Genomic DNA, 26813 nt, shown 5'->3' with positions numbered 1-26813 from the left:
CATTTGAAAGAACATAATAAAGCAAGTTATGCACTACTGACCAACACAGTGTGGTATTGACAGCCATCTTCCATCTTTGATTATGGGTGTTGGGTAAGGGAAGTATACCATGAGCCTGGAACATTGTGTTGTGCTATAAAAAAAAGAAATATGGCAAGCACTGTGTATTGTTTAAGACTGATGAATCACAGGCCTGTACCCCTGAAACAAATAATACATTATATGTTAATAATAATAAAAAATAACTTTAAAAAAGAAATGCTCAAAGATTAATGGGGATATAACAAAACAATCAGGAACTAGTTGCAAGAAGCACTCACTAGCCAAATGTGGGATAACGTAAGCTTCAAAGAATAATACTACAACTGATTATAACAAATTGAATAAAAATGCATGAATCCACACTGATACATTTTTCAAAAAGAAAGAAATGAATCCTTAATGCTGTCATAGGAGGTCACCATTACATCAAGCCCTCACTCCAAAAATTGGAAATTAAAGAGCAAAAAAAAAAATTCACTAAATCTTGTTAGGTGAAAGTTTTAAAAAGAGTTGGAAAATTAACATTCATCTTTATACAAGAATGACAATGAATAAGCACAGAAAGGTTATAGAATTGATATTTGAAAATTACTACTTTGCAACCAACAATGCAATAATTGATTATTGGCCATACTAATTGTAGGTTAAATGTTATAAATAGATTCCATAAACATTAGGTGAAAGGTTTTAGACAAATAATATATATACCAATGTTAATATTAACAGCAAAGATAACTTCCCATTTAAATGTGAGAAAATTAGTTGTCACTTGTGTTTCATATTCAGATAGATTGGTTCCATTGGTGATGGGCAGGTTTTTCGTTCATTTTTTTTTAATTGACAAGTTTTTATTTCTTTTTTTTCCCTCAACTTTTTATTTAAATTCTAGTTAGTTAACATGCTTAGAATGCCACCTGATTTGATGCACTATGAAGTAACAAGACCTTAAATTTTTTTACCTTAATTATTTATATCCTTATTTTCATCTTAAAGTTTTTATGTTTTCATAGAAACTTAAAATGTTAGTCAACTGATTTTAACTAATTATGTAGTGTGAAATGTATGACCATAAAACTCATATTTCAGACACTTGTTGTTGACGGTTTTCAAAACCCTCTATACAAGCAAAGTCATGAAAATGTTCTCAGATCTGATGATCATCACCAAAGAGGTTTTCACAGGTCTCAACATGTATTATCTTATTTTAAATATATCTTTATTCTAAAATAATACATTCTTGTGGTCCAAAGGTGATATATGTTAAAGATAGAAAAAATAAAGAATACTGTTGAGTGTTAAGGAATTAAATACCAACTCTGACCACTAATATTTCTAACTATAGTTATTGTAAATATTCTATTGTACTTCTGCTGACCTTGTTCTATAAACATTTATTCTGTGTTCAAAGTATGGGGTGTGTGTGTGTGTGTGTGTGTGTGTGTGTGTGTGTTTATATTTGATATCATGGATTTTTTTGCCACTTTTCATGTCACGTTAAGACAGTCATGCACACAATTACATTTTTTTTGCATTTTCTTTTTTTTTAAATTTTTTAATTTTTTAATAAACATATAAGGTATTTTTATCCCCAGGGATACAGATCTGTGAATCACCAGGTTTACACATTTCACAGCACTCATCATAGCACATACCCTCCCCAATGTCCATATCCCCACCACCCTCTCCCGATCCCCCTCCCCTCAGCAACCCTCAGTCTGTTTTTTGAGATTGAGTCTTTTATGGTTTGTCTCCCTCCTGATCCCATCTTCTTTCATTTTTTCTTTTCTTACCCACCAAACCCCCCACGTTGTTTCTCCACTTCCTCATATCAGGGAGATCATATGAAAGTCATCTTTCTCCGATTGACTTATTTCGCTAAGCATAATACCCTCTAGTTCCATCCACATCATCAAAAATGGCAAGATTTCATTTCTTTTGATGGCTGCATAGTATTCCATTGTGTATATATATATATATATATATATATATATATACCCCACATCTTCTTTATCCATTCATCTGCTGATGGACATCTACGTTCTTTCCATAGTTTGGCTATTGTGGACATTGCTGCTATAAACATTCGGGTGCATGTGCCCCTTTGGAGCACCACGTTTGTATCTTTAGAATATATACCCAGTAGTGCAATCGCTGGGTCATAGGGTAGCTCTATTTTCAGTTTTTTGAGGAACCTCCACACTGTTTTCCAGAGTGGTTGCACCAGCTTGCATTCCCACCAACAGTGTAGGAGGGTTTCCCCTCTCTCCGCATCCCCACCAGCATCTGTCATTTCTTGACCTGTTAATTTTAGCCATTCTGAATGGTATGAGGTGGTATCTCATTGTGTGTGTATCATTTTGATTTTGATTTCCCTGATGCCGAGTGATGTGGGTATTTTTTCATGTGTTTGTTGGCCATCTGGATGTCTTCTTTGCAGAAATGTCTGTTCATGTCCCCTGCCCATTTCTTGATTGGATTATTTGTTCTTTGGGTGTTGAGTTTGATAAGCTCTTTATAGATTTTGGTACTAGCCCTTTATCTGATATGTCATTTGCAAATATCTTCTCCCATTCTGTCAGTTGTCTTTTGGTTTTGTTAACTGTTTTCTTTGCTGTGCAAAAGCTTTTGATCTTGATGAAATCCCAATAGTTCATTTTTGCCCTTGCTTCCCTTGACTTTGGTGATGTTCCTAGGAAGAAGTTGCTGCAGTTGAGGTCAAAGATGTTGCTGCCTGTGTTCTCCTCAAGGATTTTGATGGATTCCTTTCTCACATTGAGGACCTTCATCCATTTTCAGTCTATTTTCATGTGTGGTGTAAGGAAATAGTCCAATTTCATTTTTCTGCATGTGGCTGTCCAATCGTCCCAGCACCATTTGTTGAAGAGGCTGTCTTTTTTCCATTGGACATTTCTTCCTCCTTTGTCAAAGAATAGTTGACCATAGAGTTGAGGGTCTATTTCTGGACTCTCTATTCTGTTCCATTGATCTATGTGTCTGTTTTTGTGCCAATACCATACTGTCTTGATGATGACACCTTTGTAATAGAGCTTGAAGTCTGGAATTGTGATGCCACCAACTTTGGCTTCCTTTTTCAATATTCCTTTGGCTATTTGAGGTCTTTTCTGGTTCCATATCAATTTTAGGATTATTTGTTCTATTTCTTTGAAAAAAAATGGATGGGATTTTGATAGGGATTGCATTAAATGTGTAGATTGCTTTAGGTAGAATAGACATTTTCACAATATTTGTTCTTCCAATCCAGGAGCATGGAACATTTTTCCATTTCTTTGTGTCTTCCTCATTTTCTTTCATGAGTACTTTATAGTTTTCTGAGTATAGATTCTTAGCCTCCTTGGTTAGGTTTATTCCTAGGTATCTTATAGTTTTGGGTGCAATTGTAAATGGGATTGACTCCTCAATTTCTCTTTCTTCTGTCTTGTTGTTAGTGTAAAGAAATGCAACTGATTTCTGTGCATTGACTTTATATCCTGACACTTTACTGAATTCCTGTACAAGTTCTAGCAGCTTTGGAGTGGAGCCTTTTAGGTTTTCCACATATAGTATCATATCATCTACAAAGAGTGATAGTTTGACTTCTTCTTTGCCGATTTGGATGCCTTTAATTTCTTTTTGTTGTCTGATTGCTGAGGCTAGGACTTCTAGTACTATGTTGAATAGCAATGGTGATAACGGACATCCCTGCCATGTTCCTGACCTTAGTGGAAAAGCTTTCGGTTTTTTGCCATTGAGAATGATATTTGCAGTGGGTTTTTCATAGATGGCTTTGATAGTATTGAGGTATGTGCCCTCTATCCCTACACTTTGAAGAGTTTTAATCAGGAAGGGATGCTGCACTTTGTCAAATGCTTTTTCAGCATCTATTGAGAGTATCATATGGTTCTTGTTCTTTCTTTTATTAATGTGTTGTATCACATGGATGGATTTGCGGATTTTGAACCAACCTTGCAGCCCTGGAATAAATCCCACTTGGTCGTGGTGAATAATCCTTTTAATGTACTGTTGGATCCTATTGGCCAGTATTTTGGTGAGAATTTTCGCATCTGTGTTCATCAGGGATATTGGTCTGTAATTCTCTTGTTTGATGGGATCCTTGTCTGGTTTTGGGATCAAGGTGATGCTGGCCTCATAGAATGAGTTTGGAAGTTTTCCTTCCATTTCTATTTTTTGGAACAGTTTCAGGAGAATAGGAATTAATTCTTCTTTAAATGTTTGGTAGAATTCCCCTGGAAAGCCTTCTGGCCCTGGGCTTTTGTTTGTTTGGAGATTTTTGATGACTGTTTCAATCTCCTTACTGGTTATGGGTCTGTTTAGGTTTTCTACTTCCTCCTGGTTCAGTTGTGGTAGTTTATATGTCTCTAGAAATGTATCCGTTTCTTCCAGATTGTCGAATTTGTTGGTGTAGAGTTGCTCATAGTATGTTCTTATAATTGTATTTCTTTGGTGTTTGTTGTGATCTCTCCTCTTTCATTCATTATTTTATTTATTTGGGTCCTTTCTCTTTTCTTTTTATAAGTCTGGCCAGGGGGTTGTCAATCTTATTAATTCTTTCAAAGAACCAGCTCCTAGTTTCATTGATTTGTTCTATTGTTTTTTTGGTTTCTATTTCATTGATTTCTGCTCTGATCTTTATGATTTCTCTTCTCCTGCTGGGTTTGGGCTTTCTTTGTTCTTTCTGCAGCTCCTTTAGGTGTAGGGTTAGGTTGTGTATTTGAGACCTTTCTTGTTTCTTGAGAAAGGCTCGTCCCACTATATATTTTCCTCTCAGGACTGCCTTTGTTGTGTCCCACAGATTTTGAACTGTTGTGTTTTCATTATCATTTGTTTCCATGAATTTTTTCAATTCTTCTTTAATTTCCTGGTTGACCCATTCATTCTTTAGAAGGATGCTGTTTAGTCTCCATGTATTTGTGTTCTTTCCAAATTTCCTCTTGTGATTGAGTTCTAGCTTCAGAGCATTGTGGTCTGAAAATATGCAGGGAATGATCCCAATCTTTTGATACTGGTTGAGACCCGATTTATGACCCAGGATGGTCTATTCTGGAGAATGTTCCATGTGCACTAGAGAAGAATATGTATTCTGTTATTTTGGGATGGAATGTTCTGAATATATCTGTGATGTTCATCTGGTCCAGTGTGTCATTTAAGGCCTTTATTTCCTTGTTGACCTTTTGCTTAGATGATCTGTCCATTTCAGTGAGGGGAGTGTTAAAGTCCCCTACTATTATTGTATTATTGTCGATGTATTTCTTTGATTTTGTTATTAATTGGTTTGTATAGTTGGCTGCTCCCATGTTAGGAGCATAGATATTTAAAATTGTTAGGTCTTCTTGTTGGACAGACCCTTTGAGTATGATATAGTGTCCTTCCTCATCTCTTATTATAGTCTTTGGCTTAAAATCCAATTGATCTGATATAAGGATTGCCACCCCAGCTTTCTTCTGATGTCCATTACCATGGTACATTGTTTTCCACCCCCTCACTTTAAATCTGGAGGTGTCTTCGGGTCTAAAATGAGTTTCTTGTAGGCAGCATATTGATGGGTTTTGTTTTTTTATCCATTCTGATACCCTGTGTCTTTTGATTGGGGCATTTAGCCCATTAACATTCAGGGTAACTATCAAGAGATATGAATTTAGTGCCATTGTCTTGCCTATAAGGTGACTGTTACTGTATATTGTCTCTGTTTCTTTCTGATCTACTACTTTTAGGGTCTCTCTTTGCTTAGAGGACCCCTTTCAATATTTCCTGTACAGCTGGTTTGGTGTTTGCAAATTCTTTCAGTTTTTGTTTGTCCTAGAAGCTCTTTATATCTCCTTCTATCTTCAGTGATAGCCTAGCTGGATATAGTATTCTTGGCTGCATGTTTTTCTCGTTTAGTGCTCTGAATATATCATGCCAGTTCTTTCTGGCCTGCTAGGTCTCTGTGGATAAGTCTGCTGCCAATCTAATGTTTTTACCCTTGTATGTTACAGACTTCCTTACCTGGACTGCTTTCAGGATTTTCTCTTTGTCGCTAAGACTTATAAATTTTACTATCAGGTGACGGGGTGTGGACCTATTTTTATTGATTTTGAGGGGCGTTCTTAGCATCTCCTGGATTTTGATGTTTGTTCTCTTTGCCATATTAGGTAAATTCTCTCCAGTAATTCTCTCCAATATATCTTCTGTTCCCCTCTCTCTTTCTTCTTCTTCTTCTGGAATCCCAATTATTCTAATGTTGTGTCGTCTTATGGTGTCACTTATCTCTCGAATTCTCTCCTCATGGTCCAGTATTTGTTTGTCTCTCTTTTGCTCAGCTTCTTTATCCTCTGTCATTTGGTCTTCTATGTCACTAATTCTTTCTTCTGCCTCATTTATCCTGGCAGTAAGAGTTTCCATTTTTTATTGCACCTCATTAATAGCTTTTTTAATTTCAACTTGGTTAGATTTTAGTTCTTTTATTTCTCCAGATAGGGCTTTTATCTCTCTGGAGAGGGTTTCTCTAATATCTTCCATACCTCTTCCGAGCCTGGCTAGAACCTTGAGAATCGTCATTCTGAACTCTATATCTGTCATATTACCAATGTCTGTATTGATTAGGTCCCAGCCTTCAGTACTGCCTCTTGTCCTTTTTTTTGTGGTGAATTTTTCCACCTTGTCATTTTGTCCAGATAAGATTTGCTTTCTCCTGCTGTGGAATTCCGCTGTTCTTGCTGAGCGAAGTTGGTTTTGGCTGGGTTTCTTGTTGATCTTCTTGGGGAGGGGCCTGTTGTAGTGATTCTCAAGTGTCTTTGCCAGAGGCGGAATTGCCCCGCCCTTACCAGGGGCCGGGCTAAGTAATCTGCTAGGGTCTGCTTTCGGGAGCTTTTGTCCCCTGAACGCTTTCTGTAGAGTTCCGGAGGATGGGAATAATAGCGGCCTCCCAATCTCTGGCCTGGAGGAGCCAAGAGCTCGGGGTCCCCGCTCCTCAGTGCACCCTCAGAGAAAAGCGCCCAATCGCTCCCGTCTCCCTGGCCTCTGGTCGCGCTTGGAGAAAAGCGCTCGGTTGCTTCCGTCTCTCTGGCCTCCAGCCGCGCACATGGAGAAAAGTGCTCACTCTGTCTCCCTGGCCTCCGGCCGCGCTCCGAGCTCACCCAGCCTGCAACCGTTTCAAGGTAACCTCAGGCTGAGAGCTCACTCCATGGCTCTGTCGCTGTAGCCGGCTTCCCCGCTCTAAAACCTGCGAGCTCTGCGGCACTCAGACACCCCCGGTCCTTCTGTGACCCCACAGGACCTGGGGTTATGGTGACCCCGTGTGGGCTTCCCCCTGGTTTAGCCTCCGGAGCGATGTCCCTCCGTGGAGCAGACTTTTAAAAGTCCTGATTTTGTGCTCTGTTGCTCCGCCATTTGCCGGGAGCCGGCCCCTCCCCCTGCAGTCTATCTTCCCATCGCTTTAGAGTCACTTCTTCACAGGTCCTACTTTTCAGAAAGTGATCGATTTTCAGTTTCTAGAATTGTTGCTCTTCTTCTCTTCGATTTCCCGTTGGATTTGTAGGTGTTCACAATGGTTAGATAAGCTATCTATCTGATCTCCTGCTACCTGATGTCGTCTCAGCCTGCTACTTCTCTGCCATCTTGACTCCTCCCCCACAATTAGATTTTACCTTCTCTTTATGATTTAATTTTTATGTGTGCTAGAGAGTCATCTTGTAGGAGACCATGCATTTCATCTTTTATATATATATATATGCAAAAGTAAGTGATAACTACTTATATCTTATTACTAACATAGATATGATATAGTTAGGCTTTATGTGTTTTTGAAAGGACATTACTTTGAACATGGAGAAAAGTATTTTCTCTCATTTCTGCTGAAACAGAGTCTCAGAAAGCCTCAGAAATTATGGAGGGAGCTTTGAGAAAGTTAGGAGAGAGATGAATAGAAGCAGGCACTGAAGTGATTGAACCTAATTTCTTGCCATAGATATTTTATGAATAGGACACAGCATTTTGGTTTGTCAAGTTTTAATGTGGTGCTTTTTAAAAATTATTTATTTATTTATTTGAGAGGGGGAGAGAGAGCGAGTGCACAAGTGGTGGGGGAAGGGATAGAGGGAGAAGGAGAAGCAGACTCCCCACTGAGCAGAGAGATGAGGGGGGTCTCAATCCCAGGACCCTGAGATCATGCCCATCCCACTGAGCCACCCAGAAGCCCCTAATGTGGTGCTTTTAAGAAGTGATTCATTTATTTTTGTGCCAATACCATGCTGTCTTGATGATCACAGCTTTGTAATATAGCTTGAAGTCAGGTATTATGATGCCCTTGGCTTTGGTTTTCTTTTTCAACAACCCCCTGGTGATTCAGGGTCTTTTCTGGTTCCATGCAAATTTTAGAATTATTTGTTAGACCTCTGTGAAAAATGTCAACAGTATTTTGGTAGGGATTGCATTAAAAGTGTAGATTGCTCCAGGCAGCATAGACATTTTCACAATGGTTTTTCTTCCAATCCATGAGCATGGAATGTCTTTCCATCTCTTTGTCTTCCTCAGTTTCTTTCATAAGTGTTCTGTATTTTCTAGAGTACAGATCCTTTCTTTACCTCTTTGGTTATGTTTATTCCTAGTTATCTTATAGTTTTTGGTGCTTTTGTAAATGGAATCAACTCAATTTCTTCACTCACATTGTTAGTGTATAGAAATGCAACTGATTTCTATGCATTGATTTTGTATCCTGCCATGTTGCTGAATTGCTATTTGAGTTCTAGTAATTTGGGGATGGAGTCTTTTGGGTTTTCCATATAAAGTATCATGTCATCTGTGAAGAGAGAGAGTCTGGCTTCTTCTTTGCCAATTTGAATGCCTTTTATTTCTTTTTGTTGTCTAATTGCTGAGGCTAGGACTTCTAGTACCATGTTGAGAGTACCAGTGGTGAGACTGGGCATCCCTGTCATGTTCCTGACCTTAAGGGAAAAGCTCTCAGTTTTTCCCCATTGAGAATGATATTCACTGTGGACTTTTCATAGATGGCTTTTATGGTATTGAGTTATGTTCCTTCTATCCCCATATTTTGAAGAGTTTTAATCAGGAAAGGATGCTGTATTTTGTCAAATGCTTTTTCTGCATCAAGAAGATCATATGGTTTTCTCTTCTTTTGTAGATGTGATCTATCATCCTGACTGGTTTGCAAATGTTGAATCACTCTTGCATCCAAGGAATAAACCCCACCTGGTTGTGGTGAATAATCCTTTTAATGTACTATTGGATCCTACTGGCTAGGATCTTGCTGAGTATTTTGGCATCAATGTTCATCAGGGATATTGGTCTGTAGTTCTCCTTTTTGATGGGGTCTTCAGTTTTGGAATCAAGGTAATGCTGGCCTCATAGAAGGGGTTTGGAAGTTTTCCATCCATTTCTATCTTTTGGAACAGCTTCAGTAGAATAGGTATTATTTCTTCTTTAAATGTTTGGCAGAATTGCCCTGGGAAGCCATCTGGCCCTGGACCCAGTGGAACAGAATAGAGACCCCAGAAATGGACCCTCAACTCTATGGTCAACTAATCTCCAACAAATCAGGAAAGGATATCCATGGGGAAAAGACAGTCTCTTCAATAAATGGTGCTGGGAAAATTAGGCCATTCTCTTACACCATACACAAAAATAAGCTCAAAATGGGTGAAAGACTTCAATGTGAGACAGGAATCCATCCAAATCCTAGAAGGGAACATTGGAAATAACCTCTTCGACATTGGCCACAACGACCTCTTTCAAGACATGTCTCTAAAGGCAAGGGAAACAAAAGCAAAAATGAACTTTGGGGACTTCATCAAGATAAAAAGCTTTTCCACAGTGAAGGAAACAGTCAACAAAACTAAGAGACAATCTACAGAATGGGAGAAGATATTTGCAAATGACATATCAGATAAGGGGCTGGTATCCAAGATCTATAAAGAACTTCTCAAATTCAGCACCCAAAGAACAAATAACCCAGTCAATAAATGGGCAGAAGACATGAACATACACTTCTCCAAAGAAGACATACAAATCGCTAACAGACACAGGAAAAAAATGTTCAACATCAATAGCTATCAGGGAAATACGAATCAAAACCACAGTGAGATACCACTTTACACCAGTTGGAATGGCAAAAATTAACAAGACAGGAAACGAGTGTTAGCAAGCCTGTGGAGAAAAGGGAATCCTCTTATACTGTTGGTGGGAATGCAAGCTGGTGCAGCCACTCTGGAAAACAGTATGAAGGTTCCTCAAGACGTTAAAAATAGAACTACCCTATGATCCAGCAATTGCACTACTAAGTATTTGCCACAAAAATACAGATGTAGTGGGAAAAAAGGGGCCATATGTACCCCAATATTCATAGCAGCAATGTCTACAATAGCCAAACTGTGGAAGGAGCCAAAAGATGCTCTTCAACACATGAATGGATAAAGAAGATGTGGTTTGTATATACAATGGAATATTACTCAGCCATCAGAAAGGATGAATACCCACCATTTGCATTGACATGGATGGAACGGGAGGGGATTATGCTAAGTGAAACAAGTCAAGCAGAGAAAGACAATCATCATATGGCTTCACTCATATATGGAACAAGAAGAGAGTTGAGGACCACAGGGGAAAGGATGGAAAAATGAATGGAAAGAAATCAGAGAGGGAGACAAACCTTGGGAGACTATGGAACTAAACTGAGGGTTACAGAAGGTAGAGGGGTGGGGGGATGGAGTAGCTGGGTGGTGGGTATTAAGGAGGGCACATGGGGTGATGAACACTGGGTGTTATACACAATTAGTGAATCGTTGAACACTACATCAAAAACTAATGATGTACTATATATATGCTAACTGAATACTAAAAATTTTTTTTAAAAATAAAAATATGAAATAGATTCAAATGAGAGTATAACATCCTGTAAATGCATGCTCTAAGTATACATACATTTCAATAATTATCTGCTAGGGTACCAATGGTCTAAACTGTCAAGGAAAAAACTGATTTAATTTTATTCTTTTTATTTATTCATTCAATATTTCAATGTAATATTTTTCTAATTTTATTAAAATATAATTGACAAAAAACATGCTGTAAACTCAATTTGTACAACATGATGATCTGATACACATATACAGTGCTAAATGATTACCATAAGATTAATTAACATTTTTATCACTTCAGACAACTACCATTTTTGTGTGTGGTGAGAACATGTATGATCTATTCTCTCAACAACTTCTAAATATATAACATAGTTTTGTTAACTAAAACCATCATGCTATACATTAAACTCCCAGAACTTAATCATCTTAAACCTGAAGTTTGTACCCTTTGACAAACATCTCCCCATTCCTTGGATTTATTTTTTAATGGAACATATGTGGGACCTGGTTAAAAAGGTATATGTATATCCATTCAATAGGCCCTAAGTGCGGCTTACTATGTGCCAGGAATTGACCTAGACAGGATTCCATTTGTTATTTAACTTAATTTGTTTATTTCCCACATCATACCTGGTTTTAAAAATATTTACTGGCTGCCCCCCAAAAAAGTGATTCATTTGCCTCTTAGATTATAATTACACTATCCACATAATATTAAATACATATTCTGAGTTATGAATAAAAATTAGTTAATACTTGAAAAACTAAACTGAGAACTAGATTAATAGTGAAAACTCTGAATAAATACACATATTTTAATTTTAGGACAGCACTTTAACCATTGCTTTATCCACAAACAGGATATGTCAATTTCCCCTCCTGACAGGTTGCTTGGAATGTATGATATGGTGTCTTTCTACGATATCCACGTTCACATACAAATTCAACACTATCCCCTGTTCTTGCATAAATTTGTTTCTTAGCAACCCATCGTAACTGTATGTTATACATTCTCATGATTTCTTCTGATACCACACATGGCTCTGAAAGTACAAAAAATGAACAAAAAAACATTAAATAGTAAATACATATTTTCCCCAGAATTTTGGACTTTCAGGCAGAATCTTCCACACTGGTTCAGGGCTTCATTCCCAAAATCTTTTCTAAACTGGGGTACCTGGGTGGGTCAGTGGGTTAAAGCCTCTGCCTTTGGCTCAAGTCATGGTCCCAGAGCCCTGAGATCGAGCCCCACATCGGGTTCTCGCCTCAGCAGGGAGCCTGCTTCCCTTCCTCTCTCTCTCTCTGGCTACTTGTGATCTCTGTATGTCAAATAAATAAATAAAATCTTAAAAAAAAAAAAAAAAAAAACTTCCAAACCTCCTCTACCCTCTTTCTGGGAAAAAAAAAAAAAAAATCTTTTCTAAACCAACCAATTGGAAACCCATCATGCAGATTTAAATCGTTTTAAACAATGAATGATGTAAAAATGAGGTATTATGTTCAGTATGCAATCATTAAGCATTATAATCAAAGATTCAAAATATCAATTATGAATTAAATTATGAGTTAAAGAATGTTTTTCTGCCTGAACAAGAATTTTTCTAATTTTATTTCCTCATGTATTGATATTTGATAGCCAAGCATTCAACAGAATGACTGTTTGTTAATTCATGAAAATTCTATTATAAATAGCAAAATACTGATTTTCCCAGGATCCATAAGAATATTAAGGTATTTACCTAAGCATTTTGGTGGTTTCGACCACTGTCCATTACTACATATTACATTCCTGTTTCCCTGAAGTGCATAGAAGGCCTGGCATTGGTACTCGACTGATGATCCTGGAGCATAAGCTCATAATGGCAATGAGGTAATGTCTCCATTGTCGATGGGCGGAGCAGGCCCACATTTTCCTTTAGAGTTTAAAAGACATTATTTGATTTATTGAAAGGCCAAAGAAAAACAGGTTAAAGTGATAAAAAATATAGTACAATAATTAATATCAACACTTGTAATATCTGCTGTCATAAATGACTCATTAAAGAAATTTTAATCACAGGAACTGAAAAGCACATGTTGAAGCCCTTTTTTATTCCACATGAAAGTACACAGAAGCATTAACAAATACATCTGCTTTGCAATACTGTAATATGAAAAATGTTTTTCTTTGTGAATAAATGCTGGATAGAGGGGTAGCTAATATAAATGAAACTTCCTTGCTATATACAACACACTACAGCAACTGTTGGATCTCTAGACATTGTTTATTGATTTTCATGTTTATTACAAAAGAAACATCAACTTCTTTAAAAAATTCAAAGAATTACACATTTGTGTAATGTGAAAGGGAACTGCTGGCTCCTGTTCTGGACAAGATGATGTAGAAACATTTCTGCTTATTCCTTCTGCTAAATATAACTAAAAATCCTAATGTATTGCAAAAATCCAACATGAGAGATCACGAGAGATATAGACAAAAAGTCAATCTTTCAAGGACCTCAGAATTCAAGGAATCACACTGCAGTGATTTATTTGGTTTTTCATTTTGCCTTCTATGGATCCTGGACTAGGTACTAAAGAAGACTAACCCAGAAATGATATCAAGTTCAGGCAAAAAAAAAAAAAAAAAAAGTCCCAAGAATTTCCTTTGTGTCTTTGTGCTCCCTCTGCCTGCGTCTCTCCCTGCTTGTGCTCTTTGTCCCTCTCTCGCTGACAAATAAATAATAGATAAAATCTTTTTTTAAAAAGTTCCAAAATCCACAAGGAAAGAAAACAGGAATGAGAAACAGAGGAAACACACATAAAACAAACAATAAAATGGCTGACACAGCCCCTAATCTATCAATAATTACTTTATGTGAAAATGGTTTTTTTTTTTAAGATTTTATTTATTTATTTGTCAGAGAGAGAAAGAGAGAGCACACACATGAGCAGAGGGAGCAGCAGGCAGAGGCAGAAGGAGAAGCAGACTCCCAGCTTGAGCAAGGAGCCTGACGCTGGACTCCATTCCCAGGACCCTGAGATCATGACCTGAGCTGAAGGCAAATGCTTGATCTACTGAGCCACCCAGGCATCCCTGTGTAGATGGTTTAAATACTTCAGTTAAAAGAGTAAATATGGTAGGGTGGACACATAAACAAGACCCAACTATATGGCATCTAAAAAAAAACTGACTTCAAACATGAAAACATGGTGAGTTCATTGGGAAATATATATGCCAGTCAGAAATTGATATGAAATACAAGTGGCTAATATAATGTCGCCTTTGTCGGCTCCCTTTATTTCCTGAACTCTAAATACTAGAGTGTCCTATGACTTGTTCTCAGACTTTCTTTTCTGTACACACTAATCCCCTGGATAAACTCAGCTAGTAAGCTACCTTGAAATATAATCCACATGCTGAAGAAGCCCCGATTTACATCACCTTCTATGAGCACATCCCAGCTCCCTATTCCATGTCTCAAAGTGGAATTTCTTGGGTTGTCAAATGTACTGAAGGTAGCTTTAATACATTTGTTCCTCAGAAAATAACTGAGTGTCTTAATACTTAAGATAGGGAATTTTCCAAGATTTCCACTGTTCTTTTAATCTGGCCACATCTTTCATGAAACAAATATACTACATTACTTAGTTCAGCCTGAAAAAAAAAATGAATTTTGATGCATTCGTAACATACTCTCTGACCAGGTAGATACTTATGCATCTCCTTTAATATAATAGTGTTTTTCACTCTGGGTAGATTCACACAGGAAAGATCTGAAAAAGAAAAAAACAGTATCTCTAATGTAATCATTTTAAGTAACAAATCAACAAATGAGTTTCCAAATATATTTCAAGGGGGATTTAAAATCAATAATTAATTTTTCATGGAAGACTGCTAATTTTAAAGAATTTATATGTAAGGGGCACCTTGTGGCTCAGTCATTGGGCATCTGCCTTTGGTTCAGGTCATGATCCCAAAGTCCTGGGATCAAGCCCTATGCTGGGCTCCCTGCTCAGGGAGGAGCCTGCCTCTCCCTTTCCCTTTGCCCCTCCCCCTGCTTATTCTTTCCTTTTCTCTCTCTGTCAAATAAATAAGTAATCTTTAAAAAAAAAAAAAAGAAAGAAATTTATATGTAAGATTGCAGAAAAGGAGATAAAGCAATACTTTTATAAGATTTAAGCTTCTATGAAAATAAGAGTTTCTCTGGACATTTCCCTTTGAGTTTAAGAAAATCAGTATTACAAGTCATATAAATTAAAAATAAATTTATAAACCAAAAGAAATCATAATAAAAAATATTATTTGACTCAGAATTTGGCTTTCAATCATCTTATTTATGAAGGTAATTTCAGGTCCTTAAAAAAATAAACACAATAGGCACTTCCTTAGAGAATAAATCAAGAATTAATGTACTTTGAAGAATACCATGGTTGAAGGATAAAGATGGTTAACTGAAGATCCAAACAGGAGATATGGGAAAATAACAGAAAAAAAATGTAATTTGTAAAAACACTCTTTAATGATTTGCGGGGGGGGGGGGGGGGGTGGGGGGGTGCAAATGCTTAAGGACGCTCTAATGAGTAATGTATAATTCCTCACTGAAATTCAGGAGGATAAAAAGTGTCATAAGCTATAGCTATGGCTCCTAAACTGGAGTGTACATTGAATGCCTTGGGAATTATTAAGACATTTTCAGGGTTGCATGCTTATGTTCTTGACTCGATAGGTCTGAGTGAGTCTGAGAACTTGGATTTGCATTTCTATTGATTTCCAAAAGATGCTGATGCTGCAATTCCAGCAGCCACACCATTGGGCTGTAAGATTACTCAGTGGGTATAGAACTTCATTCCTTTATGTTAAGGCAAAAAACCTTTGTTCTGGCCTTAGAAAAATAATCTATGTCCATTTTTTAATGATGCTAGAGGCATCTCTACATTATATTCTTAAGACACTTTAATAAATAGATTTCATTAAAGTACCTCTGCATATTGGCCTTCCTATCCAGTGGCTCTTAAAACACTGTACAATATTGGATCCATCCAATTGGTAATATTCTGGGCATTTATAAGTCACTTTTTCTCCTGATCTATACGATTCCTTCTTCGGGCCTAGGAGTATAGCATCACCAAAGTCAGGTAAACTAGAACAATACATCTTTGAAAGAAGAAGATTAGGTACTTGTTTAGTAAATCTTTAAAAACACATAATGACCAAAAACTATAATCTAGAACAACAGGTACATATTAAACCAATGAATGCTGTACAACATTTTTCTTACAACTTGAAAAAAATAAGTTAGAAGTCTTGACTTAATTACATTAAATGGTTCTTTCTATTTTTTTGTTTAAGCTTTTCTTTAAATTCTAGTTAGTTACCATATAGCGTAATACTGGTTTCAGAAGTAGAGCTTAGTAAATGGTTCTATGTTTATCTAAAGTATAACAGGGGAATGGTGATGTAAAAAGCCTAGAGAAATATGGATATATGTAATGCTTGAGACCATACTACTTACATTTGAGTTCTTTTTTGCCTATATAGGACACCTGCATTATACATGTAGTTCTCATTTCTGCTTCTGTCAAAATCTGCTATCTTTAATTATATCAAATATCTTGGAAAATTATATACATATAAGGAGAAAACTGACAGACTAACAGTACATTGAACAATGATGTGATTGAGGAGCTGTGATATAGGAACAGAAAAAAGAAGTATGAGAATATGTAACAGAAGTTGTCCTAAGTGCCACAAGATTATAGGAAAGTGAAATAATTTGGCTCATGTTGCCAACCTTTTATTAGTAGGGCTATTAATTCTCTTCCAGAATCCAGAACTTTCCAGAGATACCTTGTTAAAGTCTAGTATTATTTAGTTTCATAGTTGTACAACTTATGCTCTGAATTAAGGGTAAAATTAAAGACATTCTACTTAGGCATTCTGGAGGATGGGACCATTTTCCTCCTAAACATTTTATAAATGCAGGTCCACTAATCCCAAAATCTTTGGCACAGTTTTAAGTGACTTCTTACTCCATACTGGTAACTATCTACTGTATGGTGGTTAACAATGAAGTCTTTTAAACAATGAAAAGAAGTTAAAAAAAAAAAAAAGAAAAGAAAAGAAAAAAAGTACTCCATGTTTCACAAACTCTGAAATTTATTTTATGTACTAGTTGTCATATTTTGTAGTTTTATTTAAAAAGAAAGGACTACATAGGAGCTATGATCATATCACAGAGAAGGTGCACAATTGTTTCAAAAACCAGCATTCTGGTATGTCCAGCTGCCAACCTGAGCAAGAACTTGAAACTAAAAATGTCAACATATTTATCAAAGAGACTTTCAGTGCTTCTCAAACCAATAATGAATAATTAAAGTAAAAGCATTGAGAATTAATCATATTAAGAAAAGTACCATATATTATAGGAAATCAGAGGGATTTTAGAAAAAAACAAGAAATTTTTTTAAAAACCTCTTGGCAGAACAGACACTACAGCTCACATAAATAGAACATGACTAGGTAAACTTATATAAATAGGTAGGTTTAGTGTTACTATGGATCAAGTTTTAATTTTTTAAATGCCATAATTAAAAGTGATTCAATAAAGAACAATGAACTGAACAAAAATAGGATTGGTTTGATTATACAAAATTGGGTTTGGTAAAATACATAAACATACAAATGATTTTAAATATATAAATATAAGTGATTTCATCTATTTAGAAACCTAAAGGATTCTGTATCATGACTTTGACGACTGATTATTTTCAATGAATTGCACTGAAAATAGAATATTCATTTGTATTCTGTCCTTACCTACACACTGAGGTGGAGAACTCCATTTTCACAAATAACATGTTACTCTATCTTCTCCAGATATCCTGAAACCATCTTCACAGATATAACTTAATTTAGTGCCATGTGCATAAAGCGTGGGTTTAAATGTTTCTTTCCTTTCTTCTGAAGAACTAGATGTTTTCATGACTCCGTGTTCTATATGAGGTGGTTGAGAACATGGAATCTTTTCTATATGAAGAACAGAGATCAAAGAGTCAAGCACCAATACAAGGCATAGGTAGAAAAAACACAATCGAATCCTACTTGGGATTTCAAGATAAGGACAATATGAGCAAATTAAATCATTTAAAACTGAAATATTTGCAACTTGCAAGGATATATGTCTCCGAAATATCTATGCTGCTATCCTCTGAGGTTCAATATGCCCCTTCATTCTTGTCTTGCTCATCATGAGGAGTAAAAGAGGGATAAAAGGAAATTTCCTCTCATGTCTATAATAGTAACCCAAAATTTTTGTCTGTGTTTATTTCACAGAGCATTGAGTGAATGCTGACTGATTTGTATACTTAGGTTATAATTTACTGTTTCAAAATAAAGTGGAATATAAAGAAAACCTTCCTTTTGTTCATTTACAGAAAGCACAGGGGAGCAATAACCACATTTGGAAGAACATCATAAAGCAAGTTATACGCTACTGACCAACACAGCGTGGTATTGACTGCCATCTTCCACCTTTACACACAATTTCTTCTGCATCCTGAATTACATAATTTTCTTGACAGACAACAGATATTTTTTCTCCATCCTGGTAATTCACTGTGGTTGTCATATCTTGGGCATTGGGAATCTGAGGTGGAGGTGGGCATTACTGTGTTTGTAGCTCTAAAAATATTAAAATTAGATTTCTTGATTAAAAGTCATAGGTTAAAAATATCAAAAGGGTAATTAAGCAGAAAACTCAAAATGATATATCATAAATGATCACATAATAAGGGCATGTTTTGGGTTAAAATATGTTACACTCTCCAGCTCGGACAGTACTTAGGTTCATCACATTTTGATTTATTCTCATGGTTTTCTTTGTACTTTCTCCCTTTCTGTGACCAATCTTGCATAGTTTATATAATTAATTATTTCTAACCATTAGGATGTTCCAGCTGAATTACTCACTCAGTATAGCACTGAATAAAGACTGGTAGAAAGACCTTAAACCTTCACAGGATATTCTACCAAAAGGTGATTAGCCACAGGAAGAATTACATTGAGTTAGCCATCAATTGATTTGATACAAATTCTTGGCCAAGATAAGAATGAACAAATTCTTGGCCAAGATAAGAATGAAATATGTTCAACTAGTGATTTATAGTGTGTTGTTTAAAACCCAAAACTCCCCTGGAGGTACCATTTACTTGCTTGCCCACGCTGTTTAAAGATATTTAGACTGATGAACAGGCTGATGACAGCCTGCCTTTAGTTACAAGACCAGTGGGATATAAAAAAACCTCTCTGTAAACTGTCTGAATTCCCATAGAACTGAGACACCTTGGTTATGTCTGTGCAGTTAATAATTTGAAGGCAAAGCACATCCTGGTCAACTAAGGAAAGATTCTGGATGACTATACCTGGAAGGTTTTGGATCTCTCTATGATTTCTTGATTTTGCTTTCTCCTGTCACACCATATCTTTATTTCATTAAAAGTTTTCTGTGAGTATACACTGGGAACTTGTTGATAGCCTTTCAGTTGTCTACATTTTATATTCAATTCAGTGAACTATTTGACTGAGTAGATTTCATTCATGCTACTAATGTCAAATTTTCAAGTTGATATGAGTATTGTATATTTCATCAAAAATATTTCTTCTTTGAACACCTGGGTGGCTCACTCAGGTAAGCCTCTGCCTTTGGCTCAGGTCATGATCCCAGGGTTTTGGGATCAAGCTGCTCAGCCGGGAAGCTGCCTCTCCCTCTTTCTCTCTGCCCCTCTTCCCACTCTTGCGTGCATTTTTTCTCTCTCTCTCTCCAAAAAAATCTTTTAAAAAATATTTTTCTTGTATTTATTTTAAGTATCTTGACATATTTTTTCTTTTTTTTTTAAGATTTTATTTATTTATTTGACAGACAGAGATCACAGGTAGGCAGAGAGGCAGGCAGAGAGAGAGGGAGGAAGCAGGCCCCCTGCCGAGCAGAGAGCCCGATGCGGGGCTCGATCCCAGGACCCTGGGATCATGACCTGAGCCGAAGGCAGAGACTTCACCCACTGAGCCACCCAGGCGCCCCTCTTGACATATTTTTTCAATGTATTCTCTTCTATGTCTGATGTTTAACCATTTTTTTGTCTAATAATCTAAACATGTACTTCCTCTTGATAAGTCTTGCCAGAGGTTGATGTATCTACCAGAGTTCCCTAAAAGCTAAGTTATTATTCTGTAAACCAGATATTTGTGCTTTTTTTAGCTTCTCATTATAATAATTTATGCTTTAATTATTCATTCCTTCCAAGTTCCTTAGGTGCATTTTTTTTCTAAATTCTTAATGATAATTCTTAATGCTTTTATTTTGTTCCTTGTTTTATAATGCATGGTTTAAAGCTATAGTTATTTTTGCCTTTGCTGTGTCCCATAGATTTCAATGCGTACTGCTATCATTGTCATTTTATGTATTTTCTGTTACTTCTATTATATATTCTGTCTGTTATTAACTACCCATTTCATTATATAAGCAGATACCTTATATAAACTCATAAGCTTTCCTTGAAAATTTTATGGAAATGAAAAGACCAGAATAAGTAAAACAGTTTTGAATAGCAAGAACATAATTGGAGAACACAAATTAGACTTCAAGACTTATTATAAAGCTGTAGTTACCAAAACAATGTGGCAGGAATAGGGATAGATAACAGATATATGGGCTCATAGAAAGTCTAGAAACAGATCAATATTTACATAGCTAACTGATTTTCATTTCAAAGTCTTTTCCACACATATTTCTAGAACTGGCATCTACATATTTTTTAAATCAACCCCATATATTACACTAAACTCAAAAAGTAATATAAGATGGATGATATACCTAAATATAAATGCTAAAACTCAGAGCACCTGGGTGGCTCAGTGGGTTAAAGCCTCTGTTCTCAGCTCAGGTCATGATCCCAGAGTCCTGGGATTAAGCCCCACGTCAGGCTCTCTGCTCAGCGGGGAGCCTGCTTCCCTTCCTTTCTCTCTGCCTGCCTTTCTGCCTACTTTTGATTCCTGTCTGTCAAATAAATAAATAAAACCTTTAAAAAATTAAATAAAAAATAAATAAATGCTAAAACTCTAAAGCTTCTAGAAGTTAATGTAGAGCATCTGTGTTTCACTGCACATAAATATTTCTTATTTCCTTTTTAAAAAGAACTAAAAATATGTTGAACTGTAGAGAGTAGATTGGGTTTTTGTATTGGGTATGACACTACTTTCTTTGTATTCTAGGCTTGAGAAAATTGGTTAAAATATTGAAAATAGTGAGATAAGGTGTCCTACAGATAGAGACAAGAGATACAAATATGGAGAATAGAAAACTAGAATAAAGCCTGTACTATTCAGTTGGAATTGGTGGTGTTAATAGGATGCAGAAGTTTCAAGACTGATAAACACACAAATAAATAGATGACTAGAGAGATACTACATACATAAGTACATACATGGATAGATAAATAAATGGATATATAGATAGATAGATAGATACATTCTAGTTATAGGCATAGGTACATTTGTGTATAATAAAAGGTGTTAAAAGCAATGATATTCCAATATTAATGAGTACACCTACTGCCCAGATGTTAATTTATTTTTTTTAATTTTTTTTAATGCCATCCTTTGGATAGCCTTTAAGATTTTATTTATTTATTTGACAGGCAGAGATCACAAGTAGGCAGAGAGGCAGGCAGAGAGAGAGAGAGAGAGAGAAGAGGAAGCAGGCTCCTCACCGAGCAGAAAGCCCAATGTGAAGCTCAATCCCAGGACCCCTGGACCATGACCTGAACCGAGGGCAGAGGATTTAACCCACTGAGCCACACAGGCTTCCCCAGATGTTAATTTAAAGCCAAGTTTCTGGGTGGTTTGTTATATAGCTGACTAATACACATGATACAATCAGTATTTAGAAGCAGTGTTTTGGTTATTTTTTAAATTACCTTCCAGCTTGAAAATTTTTGAATAATAAATAGCTAATTTTTTAAGACACAAAGATCATTCTTTTACAAATTAGAGATCAAATAAATTCTTGAAAATTTTATAAATAAGAGCTTACTTGTGCAGGCTATTTCAGGATCCCATCTTCCATTTATGCAGATTGAGTGCTTGTGCTCTGATCCTCCTTTACATTTGTAACTTATGTTGGTGTTATGATCAAATTCAACCTCCTCATGTGATAATTTACATTTCTTAAGTTCATTTGTTGCTGTAAAATTAAAATATTCCCTTGAAAAGACTAATTATAAAAATCAAAACAACTACTATGTAAAAAAATGGCTATAGATATTTGGAACAAATAATCCTAAAATTTGTATAGATCCAGAAAAGTCCTGGAATAGTCAAAGGAATGTTGAAAAGAAAGCCAAAGCTGAAGGCATCACAATCCTGGACTTCAAACTCTATTACAAAGCTGTAATCATCAAAACAGTATGGTACTGGCACAAAAACAGACACATAGAACAATGGAACAGAATAGAGACTCTAGAAATGGACCCTCAACTCTATGGTCAACTAATCTGTGACAAAGCAGGAAAGAATATCCAATGGAACAGATAAAGTCTCTTCAGCAAATGGTGTTGGGAAAACTGGACAGCCACACGCAGAAGAATGAAACTGGACCACTTCTGTACACCATACACAAATATAGACTCAAAGTGGATGAAAGACCTCAATGTGAGACAGGAATCCATCAAAATCCTCGAGGAGAACAAAGGCAGCAACCTCTTTGTGACCATGGCCACAGCAACTTCTTGCTAGACATACCTCCAAAGGCAAGAGAAACAAAGGCAAAAATGAACTATTGAGACTTCATTGAGATAAAAAGCTTTTGCACAGCCAAGGAAATAGTCAACAAAACCAAAAGACAACCAACAGAATGGAAGAGGATATTTGTAAATGACATATCAGACAAAGGGCTAGTATCCAAAATCTATAAAGAACTTATCAAACTCAACACCCAAAGAACAAATTATCCAATCAAGAAATGGGCAGAAGACATGAGCAGACACTTCTCCAAAGAAGACATCCAAATGGCCAACAGACACATGAAAAAAGTGCTCCGCAACACTCAGCATCAGAGAAATCCAAATAAAAACCACAGTGAGATGCCACCTCACACCAGTCAGAATGGCTAAAATTAACAAGTCAGGAAATGACAGACGTTGGCAAGGATGTGGAGAAAGGGGAACCCTCCCACACTGTTGGTGGGAATGTGAGCTGGTACAGCCACTCTGGAAAATAGTATGGAGTTTCCTCAAAAAGTTGCAAATAGAGTTACCCTATAACCTAGCCACTGTACTACTAGGCATTTACCCCAAGGATACAAATGTAGTGATCCAAAGGGGCACCTGCACCCCAATGTTTATAGCAGCAATCCCCACAATAACCAAACTATGGGAAAAGGCCAGATATCCATTGACAGATGAATGGATAAAGAAGAGGTGGTATATATATGTGTGTGTGTGTGTGTATATATATATATATATATACACACACACACATACACACACACACACACACACACACACACACACACACACACATAGATACAACGGACTACTACTCAGCCATCAAAAACATGAAATCTTGCCATTTGCATTAACATGGATAGAACTAGAGGGGATTATGCTAAGTGAAATAAGTCAACCAGAGAAAGACAATGATCATTTTATATCACTGATATGTGGAATTTAAGAATCAAAACAGAGGATTATAGAGGAAGAGAGGGAAAAATAAGACAAAATCAGAGAGGGCGATAAACCATAAGCGACTCTTAATCATAGGAAACAAACTGAGGGTTGCTGGAGGGGATTGGAGTGAGGGGATGGGTAACTGGATGATGGAAATTAAGGAGGGCACGTGATGTAATGAACACTGGGTATTATATAAGATTGATGAGTCACTGACTCTACCTCTGAAGCTAATAATACACTATATGTTAATTAATTGAATTCAAAATTTTTTAAAAAGTATTAAAAATAGCTATAGAGTCCATAGTCTAGTGAAATTAGAATTTATGCTCATAAATTTCACTGCATCATCCTGATCGTATTACATGAGATGGGCTAGCATGTATGAGTATAAGTCCTATATCCAGTCTTTGAAATATCAGAGATAATATCCATCATATCACAAAGACATTTTGCACTTTGTGAATTGGAAGACCATAAAAGGGTTTTGTTTTTTGGTGGTATTTTTTTTTTTGATGATGTATGTAGTGAGTAATCATCACATATCTGAATTTGGTCTCATTTTTGAAATCTGTCCAAATGTTCACAATTATTTGTTTCTTTATTTCAAGTATCTCTAAATTATTTTTAATCCATAATCTTAAATATTAAAATAAGAGCAATTATTTGTGGAAATAGAATATATGAAATTGCCAACTTAAATACATTTTTTTCAAAAATGGTAATGTGATATGATTTTAACAGTACATCTAAGATGTGTTATATAGGCTATAAATATTTAAGCAAATATTCTGTATGACACCAAAAGACAAAGATATATACTTGGAATAAGAAATTGGGTGTTTACACAGAAAAAGTAAAAATAATCCTAAAGTTTGCATGGAACCATGAAAGACCCTGAATAGCCAAAGAAATCTTGACAAGGAAGATGCTAGAGGCATCACAATCCCTGATTTCAAACTATTATAACAAGCTATTGAAATAAAAAAAATATGGTACTGGCATAAAAATAGATACATAGATCAATGTAACAGAATAAGGAACCCAGAAAAAAAATCCACATATACAGTCAGTTAATTTACAATAAAAGAGCCAAGAATATATAATGGGTAAAGAACAGTCTTTTTGATAAACAATGTTGGGAGAATTGAACAGCCACATGCAAAAGAATGAAACTGGACAACTATCCCACACCAGACACAAAAATTAACTTAAAATAGATTAAAGACTTAAATGTAACACCTAAAACCATAAAACTCCTAGAAGAATACACAGTAAGCTCCTTGATGATGTTTTTGCATCTGACTCCCAAAGCAAAGGCAACAGAAGCAAAAAAATAAACCAGTGAGACTACATCAAAGTAAAAAGCTTCTGCACAGCAAAGGCAACCATCAAAATGAAAAGGTGACCTACTAAATGGGAGACAATATTTGCAAATCATATATCTGATGAAGAGGGTTAGTAGCCAAAATATATAAGGAACCATATAACTTAATAACAAAGAAAACCAAATAATCTGATTAAAAATGTGTGTAGGACCTGAAAAGTTTTTTTTTTGTTGTTTTTTTTTTTTTTTTTTTTGAGAGAGAGAGATAATGTGCACACATGTGAGCTGGGGAGGGGAGGGGCAGAGGGAGAAGAAGAGAGAGAATCTTAACCAGGCTCCATGCTCAGACACTGGGCTTGATCTGGCAACTCTGAGATCATGACCTGAGCTGAAATCAAGAGTTAGATGCTTAACCAACAGAGCCACCCAGGCGCCCTGAAGAGACATTTTTCCAAAGAAGGCATGCAGATGGCCAACAGACACATGAAAAAACAGACACACAAAAAGATGCTCAACGTCTCAAATCATCAGGGAAATCCAAATCAAAACCACATGATGAGACGATGAGATATTGCCTCACACCAGTGGCTATTTTCAAAAGACAAGAAATAACAAGTGTTGATGAGGATATGAAGAAAACAGGGGGCGCCTGGGTGGCTCAGAGGGTTAAGCCTCTGCCTCCGGCTCAGGTCTGGATCCCAGGGTCCTGGGATGGAGCCTCGTATTGGGCTCTCTGCTCAGTAGTGAGCCTGCTTCCCTGCCCCCCTCTCTGCCTGCTGCTCTGCCTACTTGTGATCTCTGTCTGTCAAATTAAAAAAAAAAAAAAAAAAAAAGGAAAAAGAAAACAGATCCCTTCTGTCCTGTTGGTGGGAATGTAAACTGGCACAGCCACTTTGGAAAACAGTATGGAGTTTCCCCAAAAAATTAAAAATAGAACTATCGTATGGTCTAGCAATTCTACTCCTAAGTATTTATCTGAAAAAAATGAAAACACTAATGTGAAAAGATGCACGCCCCCTATTTACTGTAGCATTATTTACAGTAGCCAAGATTGGGAAGCAATCTAAATGTCCATCAACTCATGAATGGATAAAGAGGTGGTGTATAAGTACAATAAAATATTATTCAGTCAATAAAATCTTTTCATTTGTGACAACATGGATGGACCTTAAGGCATTATGATAAGAAAAATAACTCAGACAGATAAATACCATCTCATTTATTTATATGTGGAATCTAAAAAACAAAACAAAAGTTCATGGCTATGAAGAACAAATCGGTTCTTACCAGAGGTGGGGGTGAGTGAAATGAGTGAAAAAAGTCAAGATACAAACTTGCAGTTATAAAATAAATAAGTCATGGGGATGTAATGTATGGCATAATGACTACGGTTAACAATACTGTGCTGCATATTTTTAAGTTTCTAAGAAAGGAGATCTTGAGGGGTCCTGAGTGGCTCAGTTAAGGCTTTGACTCTTGATTTCTGTTCAGGACATGATCTCAGGGTCATGAGATCTAGCCCCACCTCAGGCTCCATAGAGCCTGCTCAAGATTCTTTCTCTCCCTCTCCCACTGCCCCTCCCCCACCCCTGCTCTCACACAGGCTTTCTTTCTCTCTCTCAAAAACAAAAAAAAAGTAGATCTTTAAAGATCACGTCATAAGAAAAAATAAATTCTGTAACTATGTATGGTAATGGATGTTAACTAAGCCTATTGTGATCATTTCACAATGTATACAAATACCAAATCATTACCTTGTATACCTAAAACTAACACAATGCCACATGTCAATTTATATTATAAATTATAATTATAAATTATAAATAAATATATAAATTAAGATCCACCTAAAAAAAATTGGTTGTTTAAAG

General features: G+C 36.2%; 1 protein-coding gene across 1 annotated transcript in view; it reads right to left on the bottom strand.

Moving 5' to 3' along the window:
- The window catches only part of LOC308355943 (complement factor H-like), a gene marked incomplete at its 5' end in the record, with an annotated part of 107594 nt that overhangs the window by 25676 nt on the left and 55105 nt on the right, over positions 1-26813 (bottom strand). The window contains 8 exon segments of the mRNA XM_080824498.1: positions 12699-12826; positions 14590-14669; positions 15876-16004; positions 17713-17740; positions 17744-17922; positions 18394-18559; positions 18563-18576; positions 21983-22132. Of these exon segments, the coding sequence (XP_080680624.1) occupies positions 12699-12826; positions 14590-14669; positions 15876-16004; positions 17713-17740; positions 17744-17922; positions 18394-18559; positions 18563-18576; positions 21983-22132 (874 nt within the window).

Source organism: Martes martes (genome assembly GCF_963455335.1).
Source record: "Martes martes genome assembly, chromosome: 15".
Taxonomy (NCBI): Eukaryota; Metazoa; Chordata; class Mammalia; order Carnivora; family Mustelidae; genus Martes; species Martes martes.
The sequence above is the reverse complement of the archived record's forward strand: the minus strand, read 5'-3'. Positions and strand labels throughout refer to the sequence as shown.